Source organism: Podarcis pityusensis (assembly GCF_964106645.2).
Source record: "Podarcis pityusensis genome assembly, chromosome: 5".
In the NCBI taxonomy this organism is placed as follows: Eukaryota; Metazoa; Chordata; class Lepidosauria; order Squamata; family Lacertidae; genus Podarcis; species Podarcis pityusensis.
In genome coordinates this window covers 78,225,409-78,246,942 of record NC_138032.1, presented here as the reverse complement: position 1 = coordinate 78,246,942, position 21,534 = coordinate 78,225,409, and the positions used below count along the sequence as shown (strand labels likewise).

General features: G+C 42.6%; 1 protein-coding gene across 3 annotated transcripts; it reads left to right on the top strand.

Moving 5' to 3' along the window:
* Positions 1-2,949: 2,949 nt before the first annotated feature.
* RGR (retinal G protein coupled receptor) lies at positions 2,950-20,944 on the top strand. 3 transcript variants are annotated; one of them, XM_081005081.1, is made up of 7 exons: positions 2,950-3,258; positions 11,046-11,202; positions 14,095-14,216; positions 15,557-15,710; positions 16,426-16,543; positions 16,846-16,959; positions 17,748-20,944. In XM_081005081.1, exons 1-7 carry the CDS (start codon positions 3,177-3,179, stop codon positions 17,889-17,891), a joined length of 891 nt encoding a protein of 296 aa, XP_080861207.1. In that variant the 5' UTR covers positions 2,950-3,176; the 3' UTR covers positions 17,892-20,944. The 3 variants fall into 3 exon arrangements, with proteins under 3 accessions (XP_080861207.1, XP_080861208.1, XP_080861209.1); XM_081005082.1 differs by lacking the exon at positions 2,950-3,258 and adding an exon at positions 7,338-7,489; XM_081005083.1 differs by lacking the exons at positions 2,950-3,258; positions 11,046-11,202 and adding an exon at positions 13,573-13,889.
* The last annotated feature ends 590 nt before the right edge of the window (positions 20,945-21,534 follow it).

Sequence of the window (21,534 nt, the reverse complement as noted above, 5' to 3'; positions counted from 1 at the left end):
TCGCTAAGAAAAATGGCGCCTGAGCAGATTTTTGCTGAAGTTGGGCTATTTTTAAAAATCTAAGAAAACCCCCAAAATGAATGTTTTTTTGGGAAATGTTCCCCCCAAAAAGCTCAACAACTTTGATCCCCCAAAACTGATCTCATAAAACCAGATTTTCATTCTTGGGGATATGGCAACCCTACTGCGTTCCAATGAATGCGAGGCAAAGGTAAAGTCTAAATGGGAACTCAAGTTCAGGCCTCCCCAGTTCAACATATTTTCTATCCCCTCTCACTCACCAGTTGCTGAATAGAGCATTTTCATTTCTGGAATTCTGACACCTGAAAGTCTATTTTTTGAATTTGCTCCGACTTTATTGGCTTATCAATAAGTGCTTAATAGCAAAAACAAAACAAAGAAACTACTTTGTGCTGCAGAGAATGAAATAAAAGTGAGACAGAAGGGCACAGGCACAAGGCCAGAACAAGAGATGTTCTTTATTGATTGCACCCATACTGTTTGTACCGTGTAATCTCAGGAGAAATCAAAACAAGAGGCTTTTGGACCTCACCAAAAGAGCACACAGGGGACAATTGGAAAGGAGAGTTTATGCAACAGCCGTGTCCTCTCCCTAGAACACTCTGCTCTCCTTTTTCATGAACATCATAATGGAAAGGCCTTTTAACAATCGACAGCAGAGACACTGAAAAAAGGGTTTTATAGCAGGACAGGCTCGTAATCCCATTTTAACGGTTTGTAAGTGGATGGCACTGAATAGGCTGCCGTGCCTGGGTCTCTACTTCTGCTTGGATGTGTAGGAGAAAGAAATCAAGCCTGCAGCTCTTTTGTGAATGCACAGAATGGACAAAGGCCATGTGTACAGAACGTTTTGACATTGAGGTCATACAGTCTGTAGCCAAACAGAAAATAATGCAAAAAATAATGGAAAAGTATCATCGATTGTCCTGCTTTGTCTGGCATTCCAATAAAGTTTAAGACATTTTCAGCCTCACTGAGACCTATTAATACACTTTGACTAACCCAGATGGGCCAGGTTAGCATCCTTAAGATTGCTCTGTCTCATAGTTTAATACACTATGCCCTCAATTTAGTAACCTGTTGATTTTTTTTTTTAGTGCTTTCCCCACTTTAACAAAGTCAATAAAAATACTTTGTTTCTGTTGCAGATCCCTGTGACCATCCAGACGTTTCTGAGCTCCAACTCCCATCATCCTTGACCACTTCAGTTGGGGCTGATATGAGATGGACTCCAGCAACGTCTGGAGGATCACAGCTTTTCCTCCTCTGGTCTAGAGATTGATTTATGAACTTCCGGTGGAAGTAAGAACTCCAAAAGTTTAGTTCTTTTCCGCCTGAACATGGGTTGCCTGGCCATTTGAACACATTTCAGACAAGAGTAACATGGCATGTGCCTATCCACCCCAAGATGACAACACTACTTGAAAACAAAGTGTTAGGCTTCATAAACTGTGTTCATCTTCATCGTGTTATTGATGACATAAGTTGTGCAGAAGCAAGTGAGCTCTCCAGTGACACATCTGGCCAGGTTTTATGAGATCAATTTCAGCTGATGTGGATTGAGAACCCTGACAAGGTTCCTGTATCTATGCATCCAGCCATGTGCCCTGTCCCTTGAGGTTAATAAAATCTAGCTGGCACAGCATGTCTGGGTAGGTCCAGGATATGGTGAATGTGATGGAGTGGTGCCCTTTAGTCTACAATAGTTTTTGGCTGGATGCTAATACGTTGTTTTTTTGGGTAGGTGATTGGGAGAGTTGTGGTGAAGTAGCTGCAGGTATTCTTGGATGAAACTCATTATCTAGACCCATCTCAGTCCAAGTTCAGGCCCCATTCGGGGATGATATCGGCCTTGGGCACCTTGATGGATGGCCACTATTGAGAGAAGAAAAAGGGGGATGCAATATTGATTCTTCTGCTCAGTCTCTCACTTCTGATGACAAACCTGCCAAATTCACACTTTCTGAAACAATTTGTGAACCGAAAGGCAGCCATTCTTCAAAAATTGCACTTCTCCGAATTTTGCAATGCAGTACTCCAGTCAAGTAATGTGTAGAAAAATGCATATGATAAGGTTTAGTGTGCATAAATGGCTACACAGCAGTGAAAACAGCACACAAGCATGCATTGTAAGAGAAAGTCGCCTTGCAAAAATGTGTCTATTCAGAGAAATTTGCACTAACATGCGGATGAATTTTCACAAGCATTTTTTGTTATTATTGAAACAATTGCCAACTTGTTCAGAAATGTGGAAAGCTGAATTTAAGACTAGAAAAATGAGAAATGGAGGGAACCAAAACTGGCAGATCCATCCATCCTTCCTAGCGATAACGTAAGTTCTACTAGACAACAAATCTGAACCATGGCCTAGCATTTTGTAGCAGCTCAGCTGAGCATTGGCCAGCACCTCTAACTGGTCCCAAGTTTGAAATGTATTTTGGGAATCAGCTTTTAGTGGGACTTGCAGCAGCGGGCACCAACTTGCAAGGGGCCATGCCCTTTTGAGCAGGCTTTGTCTTTGGGAGCAGCTCAGATATGTAACTGTGGTTTGCTCATCTGCAAAGTTATTAGCAGCCCATTACAAAACAGGACCAGAAAGGAGGAAAACAGTTTCACAAAAATTGCTGGCCATTGGATTTCTTTCATAAGAACAACAAAATATGTGCTCCAGAAATTCCCTTTGTCCCCTTTCCCCTAATTAGACGTTGAATAACATTTGTTGCTTTTATTCAGGTCACTCCCCAATTACCTCTCACTCCCCCACTGGCCATTCCAGCATCCTTTAATTCTTTCCCAGTGTTGCAGAATTAACCGGAGGGCGTTCTTAAATTTCATCCCTACAAAGAGCCTGTTGTGAGTTCCGTGAATGCTTCTCCTTTTGCCACAATACACAAATGCGATTTGCAGCAGTTGCAGGGGGTGCGGGGAGATGGGGATTCTGCCGGACTCATTAAGGGCATTTTTGTAAGGATTGCCATGCTGGCATTAAAGCCCCAAAGCTTTTCTATAAGAACTTTCATGTGTCAGCACGCGGATTGGCCCTTTAAGAAGGAAAGATGTCTTAGACTACTGGGAAATTCAGTGAAAAGAAGTGATCGGGTCACTTCTGTGGCTGGGGTGGAGAGCCCAAAATAGGGTGCATTTTTCTTGCAGACATGGTTACTTCGGCATACCCTGTTCCTGAAGGCTTCACTGAATTAGAGGTGTTTAGTATTGGCACCGCCCTGCTGGTAGAAGGTAAGCTGGGGTAGCTCCAAATAAAAATGGCGTCAGAAATAGAAGTCAACACATATACTTTAACCACCCCTATTTATCATGGAGGGGACGTGGGTGGCGCTGTGGGTTAAACCACAGAATCTAGGACTTGCCAATCAGAAGGTCAGCGGTTCAAATCCCGGCAATGGGGTGAGCTCCCATTGTTCGGTCCCTGTTCCTGCCAACCTAGCAGTTCGAAAGCACATCAAAGTGCAAGTAGATAAATAGTTACCGCTCTGGCGGGAAGGTAAACGGTGTTTCTGTGCGCTGCTCTGGTTCACCAGAAGTGGCTTAGTCATGCTGACCACATGACCCAGAAGCTGCCTGCGGACAAACGCCGGCTCCCTCGGCCAATAAAGCGACATGAGCGCCGCAAGCCCAGAGTCGGTCACGACTGGACCTAATGGTCAGGGGTCCCTTTACCTTTACCTATTTATCATGAACGGGCCTTTATTTTCCTTTATGCTTTGCTTTTGATCTTGATAAATCAGCTTTGTGGAACATGCCATGAATGGCTTTTTAAAATTGTTAACACGTTGTACAACAGTATCCTTCAAGTTTCAAGCCCCTCCCCTGGGTCTCTAGAAGATAGATAGTGCAATGGGAGGTGGGCTGCAACTTATTCTAGGACATGCACTCACAAGGGCACAATCTTCCAGTGCATTTTCTTCCCTTCCTCCCATCACTGATTGTAAGCATTGCTGAATTTATTTGAGTTGCAGCTGTTCCATAGTAATACCAGTGGTGCAAGTCAATAATCCCTGCTATACACTGGAGGAGAGGGAAAAGGTTGCATGTTCTCATCATGCCCTTGCAAATTTTGGCTCTAGACCTCTTACCTGTCTTGTTGAAGAGGGGGTGGCATCTGTAAATAGTAACATGTATTATTTCATCCCCTTCCAAATATGATAAACCAGGTTTGTTGCATCTTGCCCCCCCCCCCACCTTTTTCTGCTGAGTGGGGTCCTGGGCATCTATCCCCAAGACCTGTCCCTGATTACTAAAACCAGGTTCGTTGTTAAACACTTTTAGGAAAAGGTTATGGCCAGTTTAGATACCCTTGCAAGATATACCATTGCAGAGTAACTTGATTCATTATATGTATCTGGATACAGCATATGAGGAATATAATGGGCACTGATGCCCAGGTGGTGAGTCTTAGTGAGAATACGAATGTTACAAAAGTGTCTCAGTTTTTCAACTGGGAAAAATGTTGGAGGGTTTGAAACAATGAAAAATGCTTGTGATGGAATACTGTTGGGTACAGGGTCATTGTAGTTACTGTGGTTACATCTTCTACAGTTCAGATGAACTGGAGGTGGGATGGAGACTGGATGAAATGCAGATATGACCTCCGAAGGAAGGAAGGAAGGAAGGAAGGAAGGAAGGAAGGAAGGAAAAAAGAAATAAAGCCTGTGTTAAATAGAACTAATAATAATTACCACTTTCATAATATGGTGCTTCCACTCAGAATTGAAGGCTCTCAATTCCAGAACCACAGACAATAGATCAGGAAATAGGAGTACAATAGTAAGTACTATATCAGACTGGTATAGGTGAACATCAATTTTGATTGTACCACCATATTTCATGGTTTCTTCCATACTTTCCTTGGAAATAAGACCCATTGATTTCATTGAAATATATGAGTCACGTCAAATATGAGGTCCAAATCCTAATGTGGGTGCCATCAAAAGAGAATCCCACAATGCAGAAGACCAGACACTTGACATCTGCTCACCACTTGGTTCACCCAATGATTACAGAATCTCCATGCCAGGAATGTGCATCACTCGTGGAAATTCTGCATAAGACAGAGATGAACCTTATAGTGGAACCAGAGTTAGAAACTGAGATATGAATGCTAGCTAAGTTGCACCTTAAACCTAGGTTATGGGTGCAACAACGGAATGTCCAGGTGTGCTTTTTTATAGCAAGAAAACAAAGCTGAAAATGAATGAACTTCAGCTAATATCTTACGTTCATTTTTCACATGGTCTAGTCCTTTCCCTGCCTAGCAGTGGCCATTTTAATCTGAAATCTTAGGCTCAGTACTGTACCCAGAGCTCAGAAACTGCTCGCGTTAATGCAACTGCCTGTCGCAAAACGTGCCTAGAACAATAGAATACCTTCAAAACACCTAGTACACCTTCAAAAGCTGGTGGGAACTGTAAATGTAATAACATTTAGCATTTATTTTTCACTTTAGAAGCTCAAAGCACTTTTTATTATATATCATCCTTAAAATATTACATTGTACTTAATAATATACCCTGTAGTATAGGTCAGTGCTATTCTTTCCATTGTAGTTGAGAGGCTGAAGCTGCTTAAGACCTCATAGCTCAGATTAAAAGGTCTTGCCATTTCTCAGGTGCTTCGCATAGTTTATGAAGACCAGCTATGGATGCAAGAAGCAATCCTGAAACAAAAGAAACCCGGGAACTAAAACGATTTTCCAGAATAGCCTTTGGAACTACTGCTTAATCCATTGTCCGCAGGCTTTCAGGTGACAACCTAAAATCATTATGGGCATGGAGAAATGAGCAATTTTAGTCAGGTAAATTTATTTTACAGAGTTGTGTGGTACTTTATTTATGTAAGCTGGATGCCAAAGAGGCTTTATCAAAGTTTTCATAGCTGAGACAAGGCTGTGCATCCATGTGGGTTTTGCATGTTTCACTGTGCTTTTCTGTGAAACTATGGAATCTGCTCATCAGAGGTAACAGCTCTGCTGTTTATTTGGTCATATATTTCATTGTGAAGAAGGTCATTTCATACTGAGGTCATTTCATGGGGAAAGGCAATAGCATGTCTGCTTTGCGTGCAGAAGGTTATAGGTTCAGTCCCTAGCATCTCTGTGTAGGGCTGGGAGTGTCAGCCTCTAAAACCTTGAAGAGCGGCTGTCAGTCAGTGTAGGCAGTCCTGAGATGGATGGACTAATGGTTTGACTCAGCATAAGACAGCTTCCCATGTTCCTAGTTTTTGAAAGAGTTTGGTTCGCTCTCTTAAAGTCTCATTTCATTTTCTGAGTCGCTCATTTAACATGTAAGTGAATTAAATGATAAAGGCAGCTTAGCATTATGTAATTTTTTTTGTAATTAGTGGTTATTTACCCACGATAAATGTATTTGTACGGAGGCCCAAGAAAGGCTGTTTATTAAGAGAAAGAGATAGCAAGCTATGGTTACATATCAAATTATTTAAGAAAATTAAAGGAAAAGGTAAAGGTAAAGGGACCCCTGACCATTAGCTAAGACAATTACCTTACTTCAAATAGCTGTTCACCACAGTACTTTATTTGGTTTTCAGACTAAGGCTGCCATGCCAACCCCACTTACCTGGGAGTAAGCCCCACTGAATTCAGTAGGACATTCTTCTGTGAGGTAGATAGCGATGGGAGTTGGGCTAGACTCCATTGTTACTTGAGATTTATGTTGGAGCTAAATGCTTGCATGCATGGTCATATGAAGCCTAAGCTGTACATAAATGAGAGGAATACTCGGATCTACATAAGCATAAAACCAGGAATGGATTAATTTCTTATCCATATTGCAACAGTAACTGCTGTAAAGACCAACAGCACATTCCTGTTTTGTTTCCCCCTCTGTGAACTATAATTTTCAGAGCTTACTGGTAATGGCAGGTGACTGCTGTCACTTGCTTGTATTATGGGGATTTTGGAAAAGGCTGCACAGAGAGCTCATTTCTCATAATACAGTGCTACCTCAGGTTAAGAACTTAATTCGTTCTGGAGGTCCATACTTAACCTGAAACAGTTCTTAACCTGAGATACCACTTTAACTAATGGGGCATCCTGCTGCCGCTGCTGCGCCACACCACACGATTTCTGTTCTCATCCTGAAGCAAAGTTCTTAACCCAAGGTAATATTTCTGGGTTAGCGGAGTCTGTAACCTGAAGTATCTATAACCCGAAGCATCTGTAACCCGAGGAACCACTGTACTGTACTCAGTCCATGTCCATGCACCAACTGGCCCTTTAAGAAGGAAGCTGCTTTAGGCTTTCAGAAGAGTCAGAACATCTAGCCAAAAAAAAGAGAGAGAGAGAGATTGTCACTTGGAGTTTGCTAGTAGGGGAGGCAGAGCCTAAGCTAGTCTGGCCTTGCTGCTTTAAAGATGGCAACAACACACACTCTCCCTGAAGGTTTCACTGAAGTTGAAGTCTTTGGTTTGGGCACCCTGATGATGGCAGAAGGTAAGCTGGGATGAAGGGCGGTGTGGTCAGAGAATTCTTAGATCAGATCAGACCTTCTTGCTGTTTCATTGCTCAAGCAAAACTGTGGTTTGAAGAAGAAGGGGGAAAGATTATATATAACCACATAACACTTTCAATAGAGCAGTATAGGCTTCAGGGTAAATCTTGTTTCTATGGCTACGCCATTGTTCATTATGCCTTTATGAAACAGGGCAGAGGTTGCTTGCAAGGCATGTTATGCAACAAGACTATTGAGGAGCGAAAGTTAAGTTTGTTGTTTTGAAGGATTCCAGGAATAAAGATCTTTATTGTTTCTGTTCCGTATGGACTTAAAAGGTGGTTTTGCATTTAGGACTGAGGAGTCATACAGATGGTTCATATCTTACTGTTTATTCTGAAACTCATCGCTTTCCATTTGTGCCCATCTTTTTTTCACCTAACAAGGTTATATAACAGAATCTTGTATACTTGAATGAAGATGCCCAAAATAGGCTGAAGGACACATCATTCAGCAGCACTGGATTTTAAGCATGTCTTACTCACAAAAGAAAAACCTGTCTCAAAAGTCCAGCTAAATGGATTTTGCCTCTATTTCTTCTTCATCACATAACTTGTAGGAATTTCAACAGACTGTGCAAATGCATTTGCATTAGTAATAAATTAGCTGGGTGTCTCAGTTTCACAGACAGTTGTGCTAGTGATAAATTAGCAAACAGCCTAGTTGAGAATTCTGATCCTTTTTGTTATTTATAGTTTCGTTTTTATACTTCAGCTGAAACCTGTTAAGTTTTGTACCATTTCCCCCCCTTTTACTGTGCTTTTTAATGTTGTTACTAAAAACACAGATAATTGCCTGCTGACTTTTAAAATGATATAAAAGAAGGCAATCTGGTAAAAATTAAACACACTTTTAGTTCCCAAGGAATGAAAAATTCAAAGAATTAAAAAATGCATCTGTCCTACTGAAATCAGCCACTTTGTAGCTGAAGTATACTCCATGTGTGATGACTCTATGCATATGAAATTTGATGGTGGCATATATCACTGTCAAGCGAAAAAAATGCTTTCATTCCTGCTGATGTATTTTGGTCCTATTCTAATGGTCAAAAAGAACTGTTCAATTCTTTGACTGGGGAAAATATTTGACCTCCAATCCAGGAGTGAGTTGTGTGGATGACAGATACATTTACAATACAAATCTGTAAATTTGCAGCCAGCTGTAAGCCCCTTTGAGTTTGAAGGGACTTACTGCCAGGTAGGTGTATTTAAGGTTGCAGCCACAGTCTTAGTAAAAAGTATGTTGGTGGTGGGTTTTCAAGGGATTATCTCCGCAGGAAAAAGAACAATGTAAGTCGGATGTCCGCCGCTGAAGTTTTGTAATAAATGCAGGGCACGATCCAGTTCCACTGATATCCATGGCACAAAACTAAGCACGTGCATTTAAATCAATGGGAATTAAAATTACTTAACTCTGGCTACATCATGTCTTAAGATGGAATTCAATGTTGCTCTACAGGCAAGCATTTCTGCTGGCCAGATGGAACTATTTCCCCTACCCCCCCCCCCCAATGCTGTTCTGGGTGTTCTCTGGACTCCTCAGAGCTGATTTGGGGGGGCAGATTTGGGGAAGCATGGGAAGAGAGGGGGGGAAGCCCTGTTGCGCTAACAGGACCCATGGCACTGGCTCTCACTAGCTTTATTTAGTTGAATCTGGCCCCTTGATTTAACTACCCAGCAGTGTAATGGATGTCACATAAAGTAGAAGGAATTATTCAAATTCTGATACTATGCACACTTAATTGGACACAGTGGGCCTCAGTTCTGAGCAAATATATATAGCAGGAGGTTGGACTAAATGACCCTCATGGTCCCTTCCAGATCTACAATTCTATGATCCCCAACTAGCTCGGTATTATCTACAATGAATGATTGACAGTGGCTCTTCCGGATTTCAGGCAGGGGTCTCTCCTAGGCTTTCCTGGAGATGCTGAGGCGTGAAGATTTATTCTTCTGCATGCAAAGCAGAGCTGTGGCTTTCTCCCAATAATATAAAGGACCAAGGTCATTTTAGTTCACAGGCCGAGCAGTCCTAACTGGGGCCGTGGGAGATCAGAACGGCGTGAAGAGTTACAATTGCTGCCCCAGTAAACCATGATAAGTGCCTCTACTAATCCTGCACACTTGTGCTTTGGAAATTTGAGGATACTGGGAATTATTGCAGGGCAACTCAGGAAGACTTCCAGATGGTTTTAGCAATCTGCAGATAGCTTTCATGGGAGATTTGATTTTTCTGAAGCTTCAGTTATACCACCTTGCTCGAAGGCACACTTAGGATTGCTCCTGAGGCTGAGGGAGCTCCTAGCGATGTCAAACTCAAGATGGCATGCTTAGTCACCTGACTGGCAGTACTAGTGGTATTAACATCTCACCATCTTACAGACAAGAGCATGTCTGATCCTTTTACCCACACATACTTTCCTACTGAGGGCCATCCATCAATATGCTGAGAATCAACCAATTTTGTTTCAGCTATTCCACTGAATAATTTGTCATCCTTTCTCTCTTCCACCTCCTTTTAACCAACTATCCAAGTCTTTTGTCATACCAAATTTAGCTTTCCATAAACCTGAGTTGTTTATCATCTATATAATCTATTCTATATATTCTATGTATCTTTATAATCTGCATAATATAATTCCTTATTTATTTGTCATGATTGTTTGCTGTACATGTTTAGATTTTTATTAAAAATGCAAAGTATTAAAATAATAGACTGGGATCTATTGTAACCCACATTGGTCTCTTGGAAAATGAATTTAATTTGTTCCCCTTTTTAATAAATTGTGTGCTAGAGATACACAGACTGATGCTGTCTGGGGCTAGTGTGAATTTTAGTCTAAAACTTCTGGACAGCACCAGGTTGGAAAAGGCTGCATCTCTTAACTGGGTTACTAACAGTTGATTGTTGTTTGGTGAGGAACAAATGCCAATAAAGAAAACACTATGCTATTTTTATAATTAAAAAATGCAAGTAAAAGCAAAGAACCAAATGACACATGATGCAGGGAAACTGAAAATGTGTTTTGCCACAATTATTGTGCTTAAATTTGAAAACAGCCCTGGGTGATTAAGCACAGTTTGCACTGGAACCATGATGAGGGAGTGAAGTTAACCCTTTCCCCCTTCTATCCAATTGTTTTGTTCTTTCTTTTGACCAATTATCCTAGTTGGGTGTGTGCATGCAAAACTCTCTTGTACTAGCTAGAAGAATAGCATTGGACAACACCCCCTATTTTTATGCAAATCAAAAGGCCCCATGCTTCAATCTGATTCCTTATTCTTCTCTCTGGCTGTAGTTAATTGTCATAACTAGTCCAAGCCAACTCTGATCGTTATAAATAGATACAGGGATACAAAAGTAACTATGTGAGTAAGAAAAGTTGGGGCATTGTTGAATGCTTGGTGGTATGGCTGGTGTAGTTTGTTCTGGTCCATCTGAGTCCAAGCATGAGCGAAAGTTATAAAACAACCCTTTTAAACCTGTGCTTGTTTTCAGCGCTGCTTGGATTCTCTCTGAATTTGCTGACCATCATCTCTTTCTGGAAAATCAAAGCACTTCGAACGCCTGGCAACTTTCTGGTTTTCAACCTTGCACTGTCCGACTGTGGAATCTGCACCAATGCATTCATTGCAGCTTTCTCTAGTTTCTTAAGGTAGATTTTATTTATTCATTTATTCAAGAATATAACGTGCCTTTCCACTAAGAAAAAAAGTAATTGATGTGTTTTATCCGTCCTTTTAAGCCACTGATAAACTAATGTATTTCAGATGTGTGATACTCACGCATGCTGCTTTGAAAATAAATTAGGGTGCTACAATGTCTGGACATACAAAATTCAAAATTCTGTATAGTAGAAGCTCCCAGTCTTCTTAAACTGACAATTCCTATACTTGGGGTTAGCTCCTGGTAAGAAGTGTCACTGGGCAGTGAGTCAGGAGGGAATGGAGCAATGCATCCAGATTCCATACAGTTTGCACGGCAGATACATCTTACTGCATGGACAGGCAGAGTCTCCCCAACCCAGGCGACCCCCGAGTGGAATAATGACAAGACAACGTGCTATGGGATTAAAATTGGCCACAACTTTATTAAGTTTCAGATGTAGGGAGACCTTGGCTCAGGCATTGGGTGTTTATCCTTCCCTGTCCCCAGCCGGGGATCTGGGAGACATCAGGGTTACCCAGAATATGTGGGAATTGGGCTGGCTCTGGAGAACATATGTTCAAGCAGAGAGCCTGCCCCCTATTTTGCCGCTGTCACAGAGGAGAGCAATGACAACCTCTCAGCATATGGCCTATGCCTCCCCTCAAGACCCCTTTAACGGGGAACCCTGGGATCACTACCGCAAGGGGGGGTGGATCACTGCTTCACGCCCCCTCCCCCCATTTAGGAAGATAGACTAAAGGATTCCGCCCAAGGCCTGAAACCGTCAAAGTTGTGACGTTTTGCTACAGGGAAGGCAAAACCTGCCAATGCAGGAAAATTCCTTTCTGGCCCTTCAACAGTGACTATGACGCAGCAGTGCCCGCGTACCTGTGGAGAAGAGGTTAGCCTGCAAAAAAAAAAGGCTTAACTGAGGGGGGCAGAGTGGGAGAAGCTCTGGAGCCAACTGATGCTTCGCAGGTAAGATTCACTTTCCGTTGTGTGGTCACGGCGGTCACTCCCCCTACCTGGCTGATCCCCTGGCAATGCCTCCCCTTGCGGGATTGGGCGATTGGCTGAGGTAGGCGGAGACCTCCAGGTTTCCAGCCTGGGGTGGGCGAAGCCAGCCGTGCTACCAGGAGCCACACTGGGATCCAGGGGGCTGCGCGCAACCACGCAAAAGGCGCCCCCCATTTGATGTGGGGAGCGGTCATTGCTTAAATCTGCAAGCTCACACAGTCTCTATGAGGCATTCCACATCCCCTTAGCTGTATCATCTTTCCTGATGTGAAGGAGCTGGTCATCTTCCACAAACAGGCAGATCGCTGCCTTTGCTTGCCTCTTCTCTTTGGCCTAGTTTTTCAGGGTTGTCAGTAGGTCTGTCTGTACTCAGCATTTTCCACAGGTGAGTTTCCAGTAGGATTTCTAGTTTGGATTTCCATAGTGGGTTGTTCCTATTGCTCAGCTTTTCAGTACCCGGTTTCAAGCCTGAACTGCTTCCCATTTTCCCCTCAGATGCTTTGTTCTGCTTCAGGTTTACTTTGCTTTTTTCTCAGAGCCAGGCTCGCTTGGGAATTATAGGGACAGACCTACCTAAATCATATAGAAATTTATTTATTTATGCTACTACAGCAGCAAGAATGCTACTTGCCCCAAAGTGGAAAGAAGCAGAAGTCCCAGTAAAGGAAGAATGGCTACAGAAACTCATAGAATATGCAGAAATGGCAAAACTTACTTGAAGAATAAGAAATCAAGATAACAAACTTTTTATAAAATAATGGAAATGGTTTATTGATTCTTTTTCAGATAAATTGTAAACAGATAAAAACATTAGCAGGATTATTGTAATAACCCACAGTTTCACAAGAGTATATATTTACAGTATATATATATATATATATATATATATATATATATATATACTGTATATATAGTATACAGTATACAGCATATAGTATATATTTAAATGAGCAAGTGAAATGAATTTGGATATGCAGAAGATATTAAAAATAAATAAATTTAAGGAACCGCAAAAAGAGGGGGAAGGAAGTCCAATTTTGAAATGAAATTGATTGTAAATGAAATGTATAAACTTGAAAGGTATAAATAAAAACTTTCACACAAAAAAAAAGAGCCACTCTTGCTTGTGACAGCAATAGTGTTTCTGGGCCCATAACCAGTTAGCAGAGTGACTGGATTAAAGAGAAAAAGAAATGGATAATACTTTACTTAGGGTAAAGTGAACAAGAGCAGGGTATAACCTGAGGAGAAATATACAGAGAGGTTTTTCTTTTCTTCAGCCAGACCTGCACAGAGGAGAAGCTCCTTCAGAGCCGCTTTTCCATGCAAACACCACTAACTGTCAAATCTCAAATGTCTTCCACGCTTGCAATTCTTTCCCAGCTGACTGGAACCTCCAGCCACTCAGAGTCTGCTGTGAGCCAAAACAGAAACAGAATTAACCCCTTAATTCACACATTGAATGTTCCCTGCCGTTGTACTTCCAACAACACAAACATAAAAGATACAGCATGAGTGGACCCACATAACTCTGGTGATGCCCACTTTGCCTTCCTATCGGGGCTGGCAAAATGAGGAAACTGCCTCAGGTGGCAAGATCCACAAGGGCAGCAGATTCAGCCTCCAAGGAATGCATTGCCCACTGTTGCTGCCTCTGCACTCCCCCTTGTTCCCAAAGTAAATCTTTATGTCCCCCTTGTTCCTGACATAGGTCTTCCCTCAGCCCTTCTTCCCTGGTGGGTGGGTGGAGCCATTTTGTGGTTCACCTCAGGTGGCAAAATGTCTTGGTCAGCCCTGCTTCCTAACCAGGTAGGGCGTGAGATCAGTGTCCTGATCGCTCCACCTATGGCAGGTTCCAATGTTTTCATTTATCTCTTTTCAGATACTGGCCCTATGGCTCTGATGGTTGCCAGATTCATGGGTTTCAAGGATTTTTGACAGCACTGACTAGCATTAGCTCTGCAGCTTCCATTGCCTGGGACCGATATCATCAATACTGCACTAGTAAGTACTAGCCTGGTATTTGTATAGATCTAGATCAGGCATCCCCAAACTCAGCCCTCCAGGTGTTTTGGGACTACAACTCCCATCATCCCTAGGTAACAGGGCCAGCGGTCCGGGATGATGGGAATTGTAGTCCGAAAACATCTGGAGGGCCGAGTTTGGGGATGCCTGATCTAGATCATTAGTTCATTGTAAATTACACCCACCCTGGTTTACAAGAAGGAGCGCTGATGTAAAAGTATTACAAACTGGTATGGACACATGACAAATAAAATATTTAAGAATTTTAAAAGAGGTTTGCTGGTCCGTGGTAGAAAGCGGAATGAAGTTTTGCCACTTTAGCACAAAGACCTCCCCCCTGTGCAACAGGACTTTCTACCCATCTTCCATCCTTGCATGCCCCCCTCGTGCCCTTCCTGAAATCTCCTCCAGAGAATGGGGGGAACCCGAACAGTCTGGGGACATGCAGGGGCAAGGGCACATGGGGAGAGGAGAGACAGGGGAAGTCCTGTTGCACAGGGAGAAGTTCTTGCACTAACCAGATGACTTTATTTGATACAAACCTTCATCTTTACCTATCAGTTTAAATCATATGTGCTTTTAAAAAGCACCAGACATTGTTTGCAGTAGCTCTGAAAGGGTGTTAACATAATCTTCAATGAAATATTTTGGAAAATAACAAGAACTATGGATGTGATGGTGCTGCCTTGGGGTAGTGGGGGAGGGGGGAAATGTCCGCATGTCTGGATTCTGGTAGATGCACCAGATATATTGCAATTTTCCAAGGTAGAGGAGATGCTTTTCTGGCATGGAGGGCAGGAAACATGAGGAACATCTGCTTCCTCTTCATTCTGCCACATTACAAGTCCAAAGCATGACAGTAGAACAGTAAATTCTTGGGCATGACAGTAAATTGCCTGTAGAACAGAGCTCATGATGCAATACTATTGTTATGAGGCATTGTAATCGTGCACCAGTAGGGAAGACAGTGTTATCTCTACCTTAAATTGGATTCGATTGTCCATGAACAATTTAAAGTCAGAATTTTAAAAATTATCTTGTCCTAAGTATCCATCTTGAGTCAATCTAAAGCAGCCTTCATTGGAGTGTAGAAAAAGAGATATTAGAATTTTTAGATATCTCCAAAATATCATGAAGCTTGGCTTTTTCTTTCACCATCCATTGTCTTAAAGAGTAAACTCCCTGTTTCAACATAAGTTAGTCACTCCTTTCTCTAACCACGGCCTACTCTCTCAATAGAAATCCCTGGTCAATTGACTCAGAGTTGCTGCTTTTATTTCCATTCCAAGTTTATGAATCTGATTTCTTCTCATTTACAGGAAGTAAGCTACAGTGGGGCTCAGTGATTTCCATGGTGATATTTCTATGGCTTTTTGCTGGCTTTTGGGCTGTGATGCCTCTTCTAGGATGGGGTGAATATGACTACGAGCCTCTAAGAACATGTTGCACATTGGACTATAGCAAAGGAGACAGGTGTGTTCCGTCTAGGCATTTCTGTGTGGCTTTAAAATAAAAATAGGCGCAACTGGTAAAAATGAATTTTACAGACAAACATATACACGGCAGGGGCAAAAGGTTGCCTGGCAGAATATCGCTCTTGTGCTGCTAAAACGCAGCCATCCTTTGACATTCTGAATGGTGCAATGGAGTTCTCCTGCCATGTGACATGTACAAAAATGCACATACTGCGGTAAAATATGCAAAAAATGTTGGTGACAATCACTTGCAAAAATGCATTAGGGGAAATTGATTTGCAAAAAAAAATGTATATGAGGCAAAACTGAAATAAACAACGTGCATATTCAAAGGATTTTGCATTGAAATGCTGGTGGATTTTCGTGAGGTTGTTTTTTTAAAAAGTTTGCAAGCTAATGTGGAGAACTGAACTTGGCTAGAAAAATGAGAAAGTGAGAGAAAGTGAAATTGATGGGTTTTTCCATCCCTGTGCCTCACCTGCCCCACCTCCACTAATCTTATTGTGCCTCCTAAGAAATCAGGCAGCCCACCAGAGAGAGTTGTCCTACAGAACTATTATTATGTTTAACACAGAGAGCTGCCCCTTAAGATGTTTTGCTAAACCTAATTGAATATATGATTTCTCTCCTAAGTGGTTTTTAATATCAATTATATAACATTGCAAACAGAATGACAGATCTCTGTCCTTTCCTCTCTCCCCTCCCCCCTCCAGGAATTATATTTCCTATCTTATTCCTCTGGCCCTTTTCAATTTCTTGATTCCGGTGTTCATCATGCTAACAGCCTATCAATCGGTAGATCACAAATTCAAGAAAACAGGACAGTTCAAGGTAAGAAAATACCCCAGCATATAAAGGGTTGTACACAGCTTCCTTTCCCACTCAAGGAACCATCTCCTATAGCTTGGTTATACAGTCTGATAAGCGAAAGAAGCAGTCTTTCAACTTCCTCATGGTTGCCATTTAAAGGGGGGTGGAATCTGTTTGTGGCAAAGTGCTGGAAACATTTATTTTGTCTCAAAATCATGTGCTCCTGTTGTACCAAAAGGGCTTTTGTTGGCTGTATCAATCTTAACTTTTTATATGGGTTTTATTTACGCAATGCCACGTTCTCTGTTCTTGTTTTTTTCCAGTTTAATACTGGTTTGCCAGTGAAATCTTTGGTCATCTGCTGGGGTCCCTACTCGCTTTTATGTTTCTATGCCGCAGTTGAAAATGTGACTTTCATCTCCCCCAAAATTCGAATGGTATGTAAAAATAGCCCGAGAGCACAAAGATCTTTCGTGCAATGCAGACAATTCTAAGCACTCGGTATCAATGGGAGAGTACAAGAAAGAACACCCAGAAGCCTGAGGCAAGGAGATTGGAGCATGCAGCTCAATGGCAGAGCTTATTCCTTGCATGCAGAATGTCCCAGGGTCAATCCCTCGTGTCCCCAGATATGGCTAGACATTTCCCCTGTCTGAAATCCTGTAGAACTGCTGGCAGTACTAAGCTAGATGGATCAATGGTCTGCCACGGTATAAGGCAGCTTCTTAGGTTCCCATCCATCCCTTTCTTCTCCATCCACCCCCTCTGCTGTCTTCCCCAAACACAATCCATTTTAGACTGTAAAATCCTTGAGAACAGACCACTAACCCTTTTGCCTAACTCTGCAAAGCACCTTATAAATGGATGGCAGTGGGGAAATAAACATCATCGCCCCCTGCCTGGCCACTGAGTCCAGGCAAAGAGGAGCACACCTGAGATCGTGGCAAATGCACCACAACCCAGAAGAAATGTGCGGTCCTTTGCTCCGCTGGTAGAGCCAAGAACAGTTGTGCAGACCCAAGATTTAAGGAGCCCAAATGGAAGTGGCAGAACGTAGGAATAGAGAGAGAGAGTGGAAGAATGGGGGAGGTTGTTCCATCAGTCCCAGCTCATTGAAAAACATGGCCGCTGTTAAAAATTAGTTGCTGATCATTTCATTATGAAATTCTGTGTAAACACGAACCCATCCTTATCTAACCTCCTTAAATGCTCTGCTTCCGAACAGATCCCTGCTGTTATTGCCAAAACCTCGCCAGCCGTGAATGCTTTGGTCTATGCTCTGGGGAACGAGAACTACAGAGGGGGGATATGGCAGTTCCTCACAGGACAGAAGATTGAGAAGGCTGAAATTGATAACAAAACGAAGTAACGCACTGTGGCATTAAGCAAGGGCCTCTTCACACACACACACGCTACATCCCTTAACTGTACACCTAGGTTGGGTTTTGAAGTGCGCACTCGAAAATATCGTGACAAATTGGTGTTTGAAACCTCGTACGTCATACAGGCATGCTTGCCAGGGATCCAGGTTTAGCTGCGTACTCTCGTTGAGTCTCCCACTCTGTGTTAGGCTTATTGCTGTGTAATGTGTGAAACAGTCCCAAATTGAGGCAGGCACAACTGGAGGCATCCAGTAGCAGAAACCACTTACTATGACTCCAGTCGACTGCAGTCTCACACTAGAAAGGCTTTGCATTGTCTACCAGCAATTCTCACATTACTGAAAGGACGCCGTGCAGATGTCGCTGCCGAACTTGCCTCTCCATCTGGCCCGTGCCATTTGCCAAATAAGATGCCTCTAACCTCTGCAGGTCACTCCCATTTTACATGTCCCTCAAATGAACTGCAAGCTGTGAAGCACATTGTTTTGTTGTTGTTGTCGCAAGATGGAACTGCAGGAAACCAAGCAGGGAGGGAGGGAATAGTGGGGATCTGTTAAGGCTTTCTGCTTGTTTGTACATAGGGTATTTCTGGGTTGTTGAGCGATTAAGGCAGTATCCAGTATTTAGGCCGTATGTTTGTGCCTCTGTTTTCCTATTTGCATAAAATGGGTGTTTGCAAAAGGAGGGAATTGTTTCTAAAATTCTTACTGTTTCATGAATGCCATTTATTTAAATCTGGCAACTGATGGAGGGATGCGTGACTGGATCTCTCATCAGTCAAGCCTGCCAAATCAGTCTTCATTATGTAATGTGTTGTGCAGGTTTAATGCCTCTCATCTTAGCAATCTGCCTGGCGAGTTCTGTATTGCTATATTAATGTTGTGAGATGTATTGTGATTTCAGTCAAAAGGCAGCCCCCCTGATGCTTATGCTGATGCTGTTCCCACCCACAAGCCCGGAATGTTTAATAACACAAAATGGCTCTGTGCAGATGTTATGCCAAACTATGGTTTGGTGTTATGTCTGAAACTGCAACAGCTTACAAGCCATAGTTTGTGAGGTGCTGCCAAAGTAGATTCCAAACTATGGCTGGAAGCTGGTTTGCAGTAATTGTAGCTTTCTGCTATGTCTGAGGTCCTAGGCCACAGATTCTGGCATTGCTAGAGTTGAACATTCTTTAACCCCAGTTAGTGGAAATATAATCATCTGATGATGATGAAATAGAAGCAAGGAAAAGGGGGGGGTTCCCTCTTGGGGCTGCAATATACAACAAAAATTGTCTTTCCCATGTACAGAATCTCCCATGCTCAGCAGAGTTCCTAAGCAACTTTGGATTGAATGCCTTGCATGAGAGAGACATGCGTGCTAAAGTCCTTTCATTTTAGCCAAGGCAGGGAGGAACACACACCATCTTGTTTTTAAACTGCCTTGTGTCAAACTAACTCATTATAGCCAATGGGTCACTGTTAAGAAGAGCTTCACACTGAATTTTCCTTAATGAGTTGTTGCTTTTTTAAGGCCCAAACAGAATAAAAGATGGAGCAGCTAATCATAACTATTTAGGCAGGTTTTTATGATATAAAAGGCCTTCCACCTCCTGGCACAAACATATACATTGCCCCTTTCTCATATCAGCCTAGTTTTTGTTGAGGGCTCAGGCTGTACCACTGCAGACTTCAGGTAGGGCCTAATGTAACTGAATACTCTTCCATTCAAAAATTAATGCTCTCCGGATGAAAAGCTAGGTCTAAGCAGGTCCAACTAGTGTTGGGATAGCTCAGTCGGTAGAGCTTGAGACTCTTAATCTTAGAGTGATGGGTTCAAGGCCCACATTGGGCAGAATGATTCCTGCATTGCAATGGGTTGGACTGGCTCATCCTTGTTGTCCCTTCCAACTCTACAATTCCATGATGCTATGAGTCTATGGTAGTCAGCAAACCAGCTGCCTCCTCCCTGTGCCCTGGACCCCACTCCTGGCACCACACCACCATCACCTCTTCATTCTTCCCCTGCTCCCAATGATGCCCCCTCATCCACTGCTTCCACCAGCTACCTTGGGGCCACTTTGCTCTGCAGAGCATAGTATCCTTCCTCAGAGTGAGGCATTGTGGGTAAAGAGGCCTGCCCCGCCACCGCAAACTATCATTTAACGTGTTGCAGTAATAAACAGCATCACTTGAAACCGACCTTCTCTGCAGGCTCACCTTGCCTTCCATGCCTTGTTCTGAGGAAGGGACCTCAAAGGCAGAGGCAATAGCCAAGGGCAGCACTTTGGGACCCCTGCTACCACTTTCCAGAGGCAGTAAAGTGGTGGCAGAACTCTTGAAGTCCTGGCTAGCTATCACTAGGCTGGAGGTGGTGGCCGGCTGGCCATAGCACCAGCCGCAGTCTGCTAGCCAGTCAACAAAACAGGAACAGGTAGTGCGGGACTCTGCAAATGGTAGGAACTGGCAAACAGGCCAAGAGGACACCAGTTTGCTGCACCTTTCCATCTGAGACAAGCGGTTGCCTTGCCTTATGGTGGGGCACCATCCCTGGTTCTAGCCTAGCCTCCCTGACATGTTAGTTATCTATGTGAAGCAATGTTTTTCGTATGATACACACAGAGACTTACTACCTCACTAAGAAGTAAGGTGAAGGAAACATGGATCGAGGTTGTGGGAAGCCTGATATATGTGGCTTTGGCTTTGGGTTGAACAGTAGAAAATGGAGGGGGAATAATCTGTTATTTCCTTGCAGTATTGGAAGGAGGGGGGAAATAACAGCCCTGATTGCTATATCCCAATGTGTGAACAATTTCCATGGCAAATGAGGAATTTGTGTAAGTGCAAATACGATTAAAGCAGCATAGCCAGAGCTTAGTATAAAACAAGTGCTTGCTTTATATTTCTCCATACTTTAAGCCTCTTATATATTCAGAAAAGGATTAAGAAGACTGTACTCTTGTGAGGACAATGCACAGTGTCAACGTGCTGCAGCCAATTCAACGGCAGAATAAAACATGAGATTATAAACTGGGACCGGCCAGATGTCCATCCTAGATCTGGATTTGTCATTGTATCCAGAAAACTAATAGCAAGGAAGGGAGTACATTATAAGGAGTGTATGCACTGTTACCCAGAAAACCAGAAAACCACAAGAATAGTTATTTCATTCTAAGACCTTTCCTGTTGACTGATGCTTCAGAAAGTCCATCAGTAAGCAGTGGCAAATAACTTTTTTTTTTGTTTTTTCTTATTCAAAATTATAACAAGACATATTATCCAAAAACATATCATCCTTATTCCCCCCCCCCATTTCCCCCCTCCCCCTCCCACACAGAACCCACCCCCCAACTTCCCTCAGTTCCAGTCTCTGGTTTCTCTAATAATGCTGTTTTCTGCATGTTACAAAGTTGTATAGATCCTCAAACTGTTTAGCTGATTATTATCAGTAAAAAATTTGTGAATGTTTATTCAAAACCTGCCAAGGAGTCCAGTTCGCTTTGTTGCGTCTTCAGATACTTTGTAAAAGGTTCCCATTCATCCCATTTATCCTTAAAGTCACAGTTATCCTTGTCCCATAGCTTATATGTCAGTTTTGCCAGTTCTGCATAGTCCATCAGTTTTTCTTGCCATGATTCATAGAATC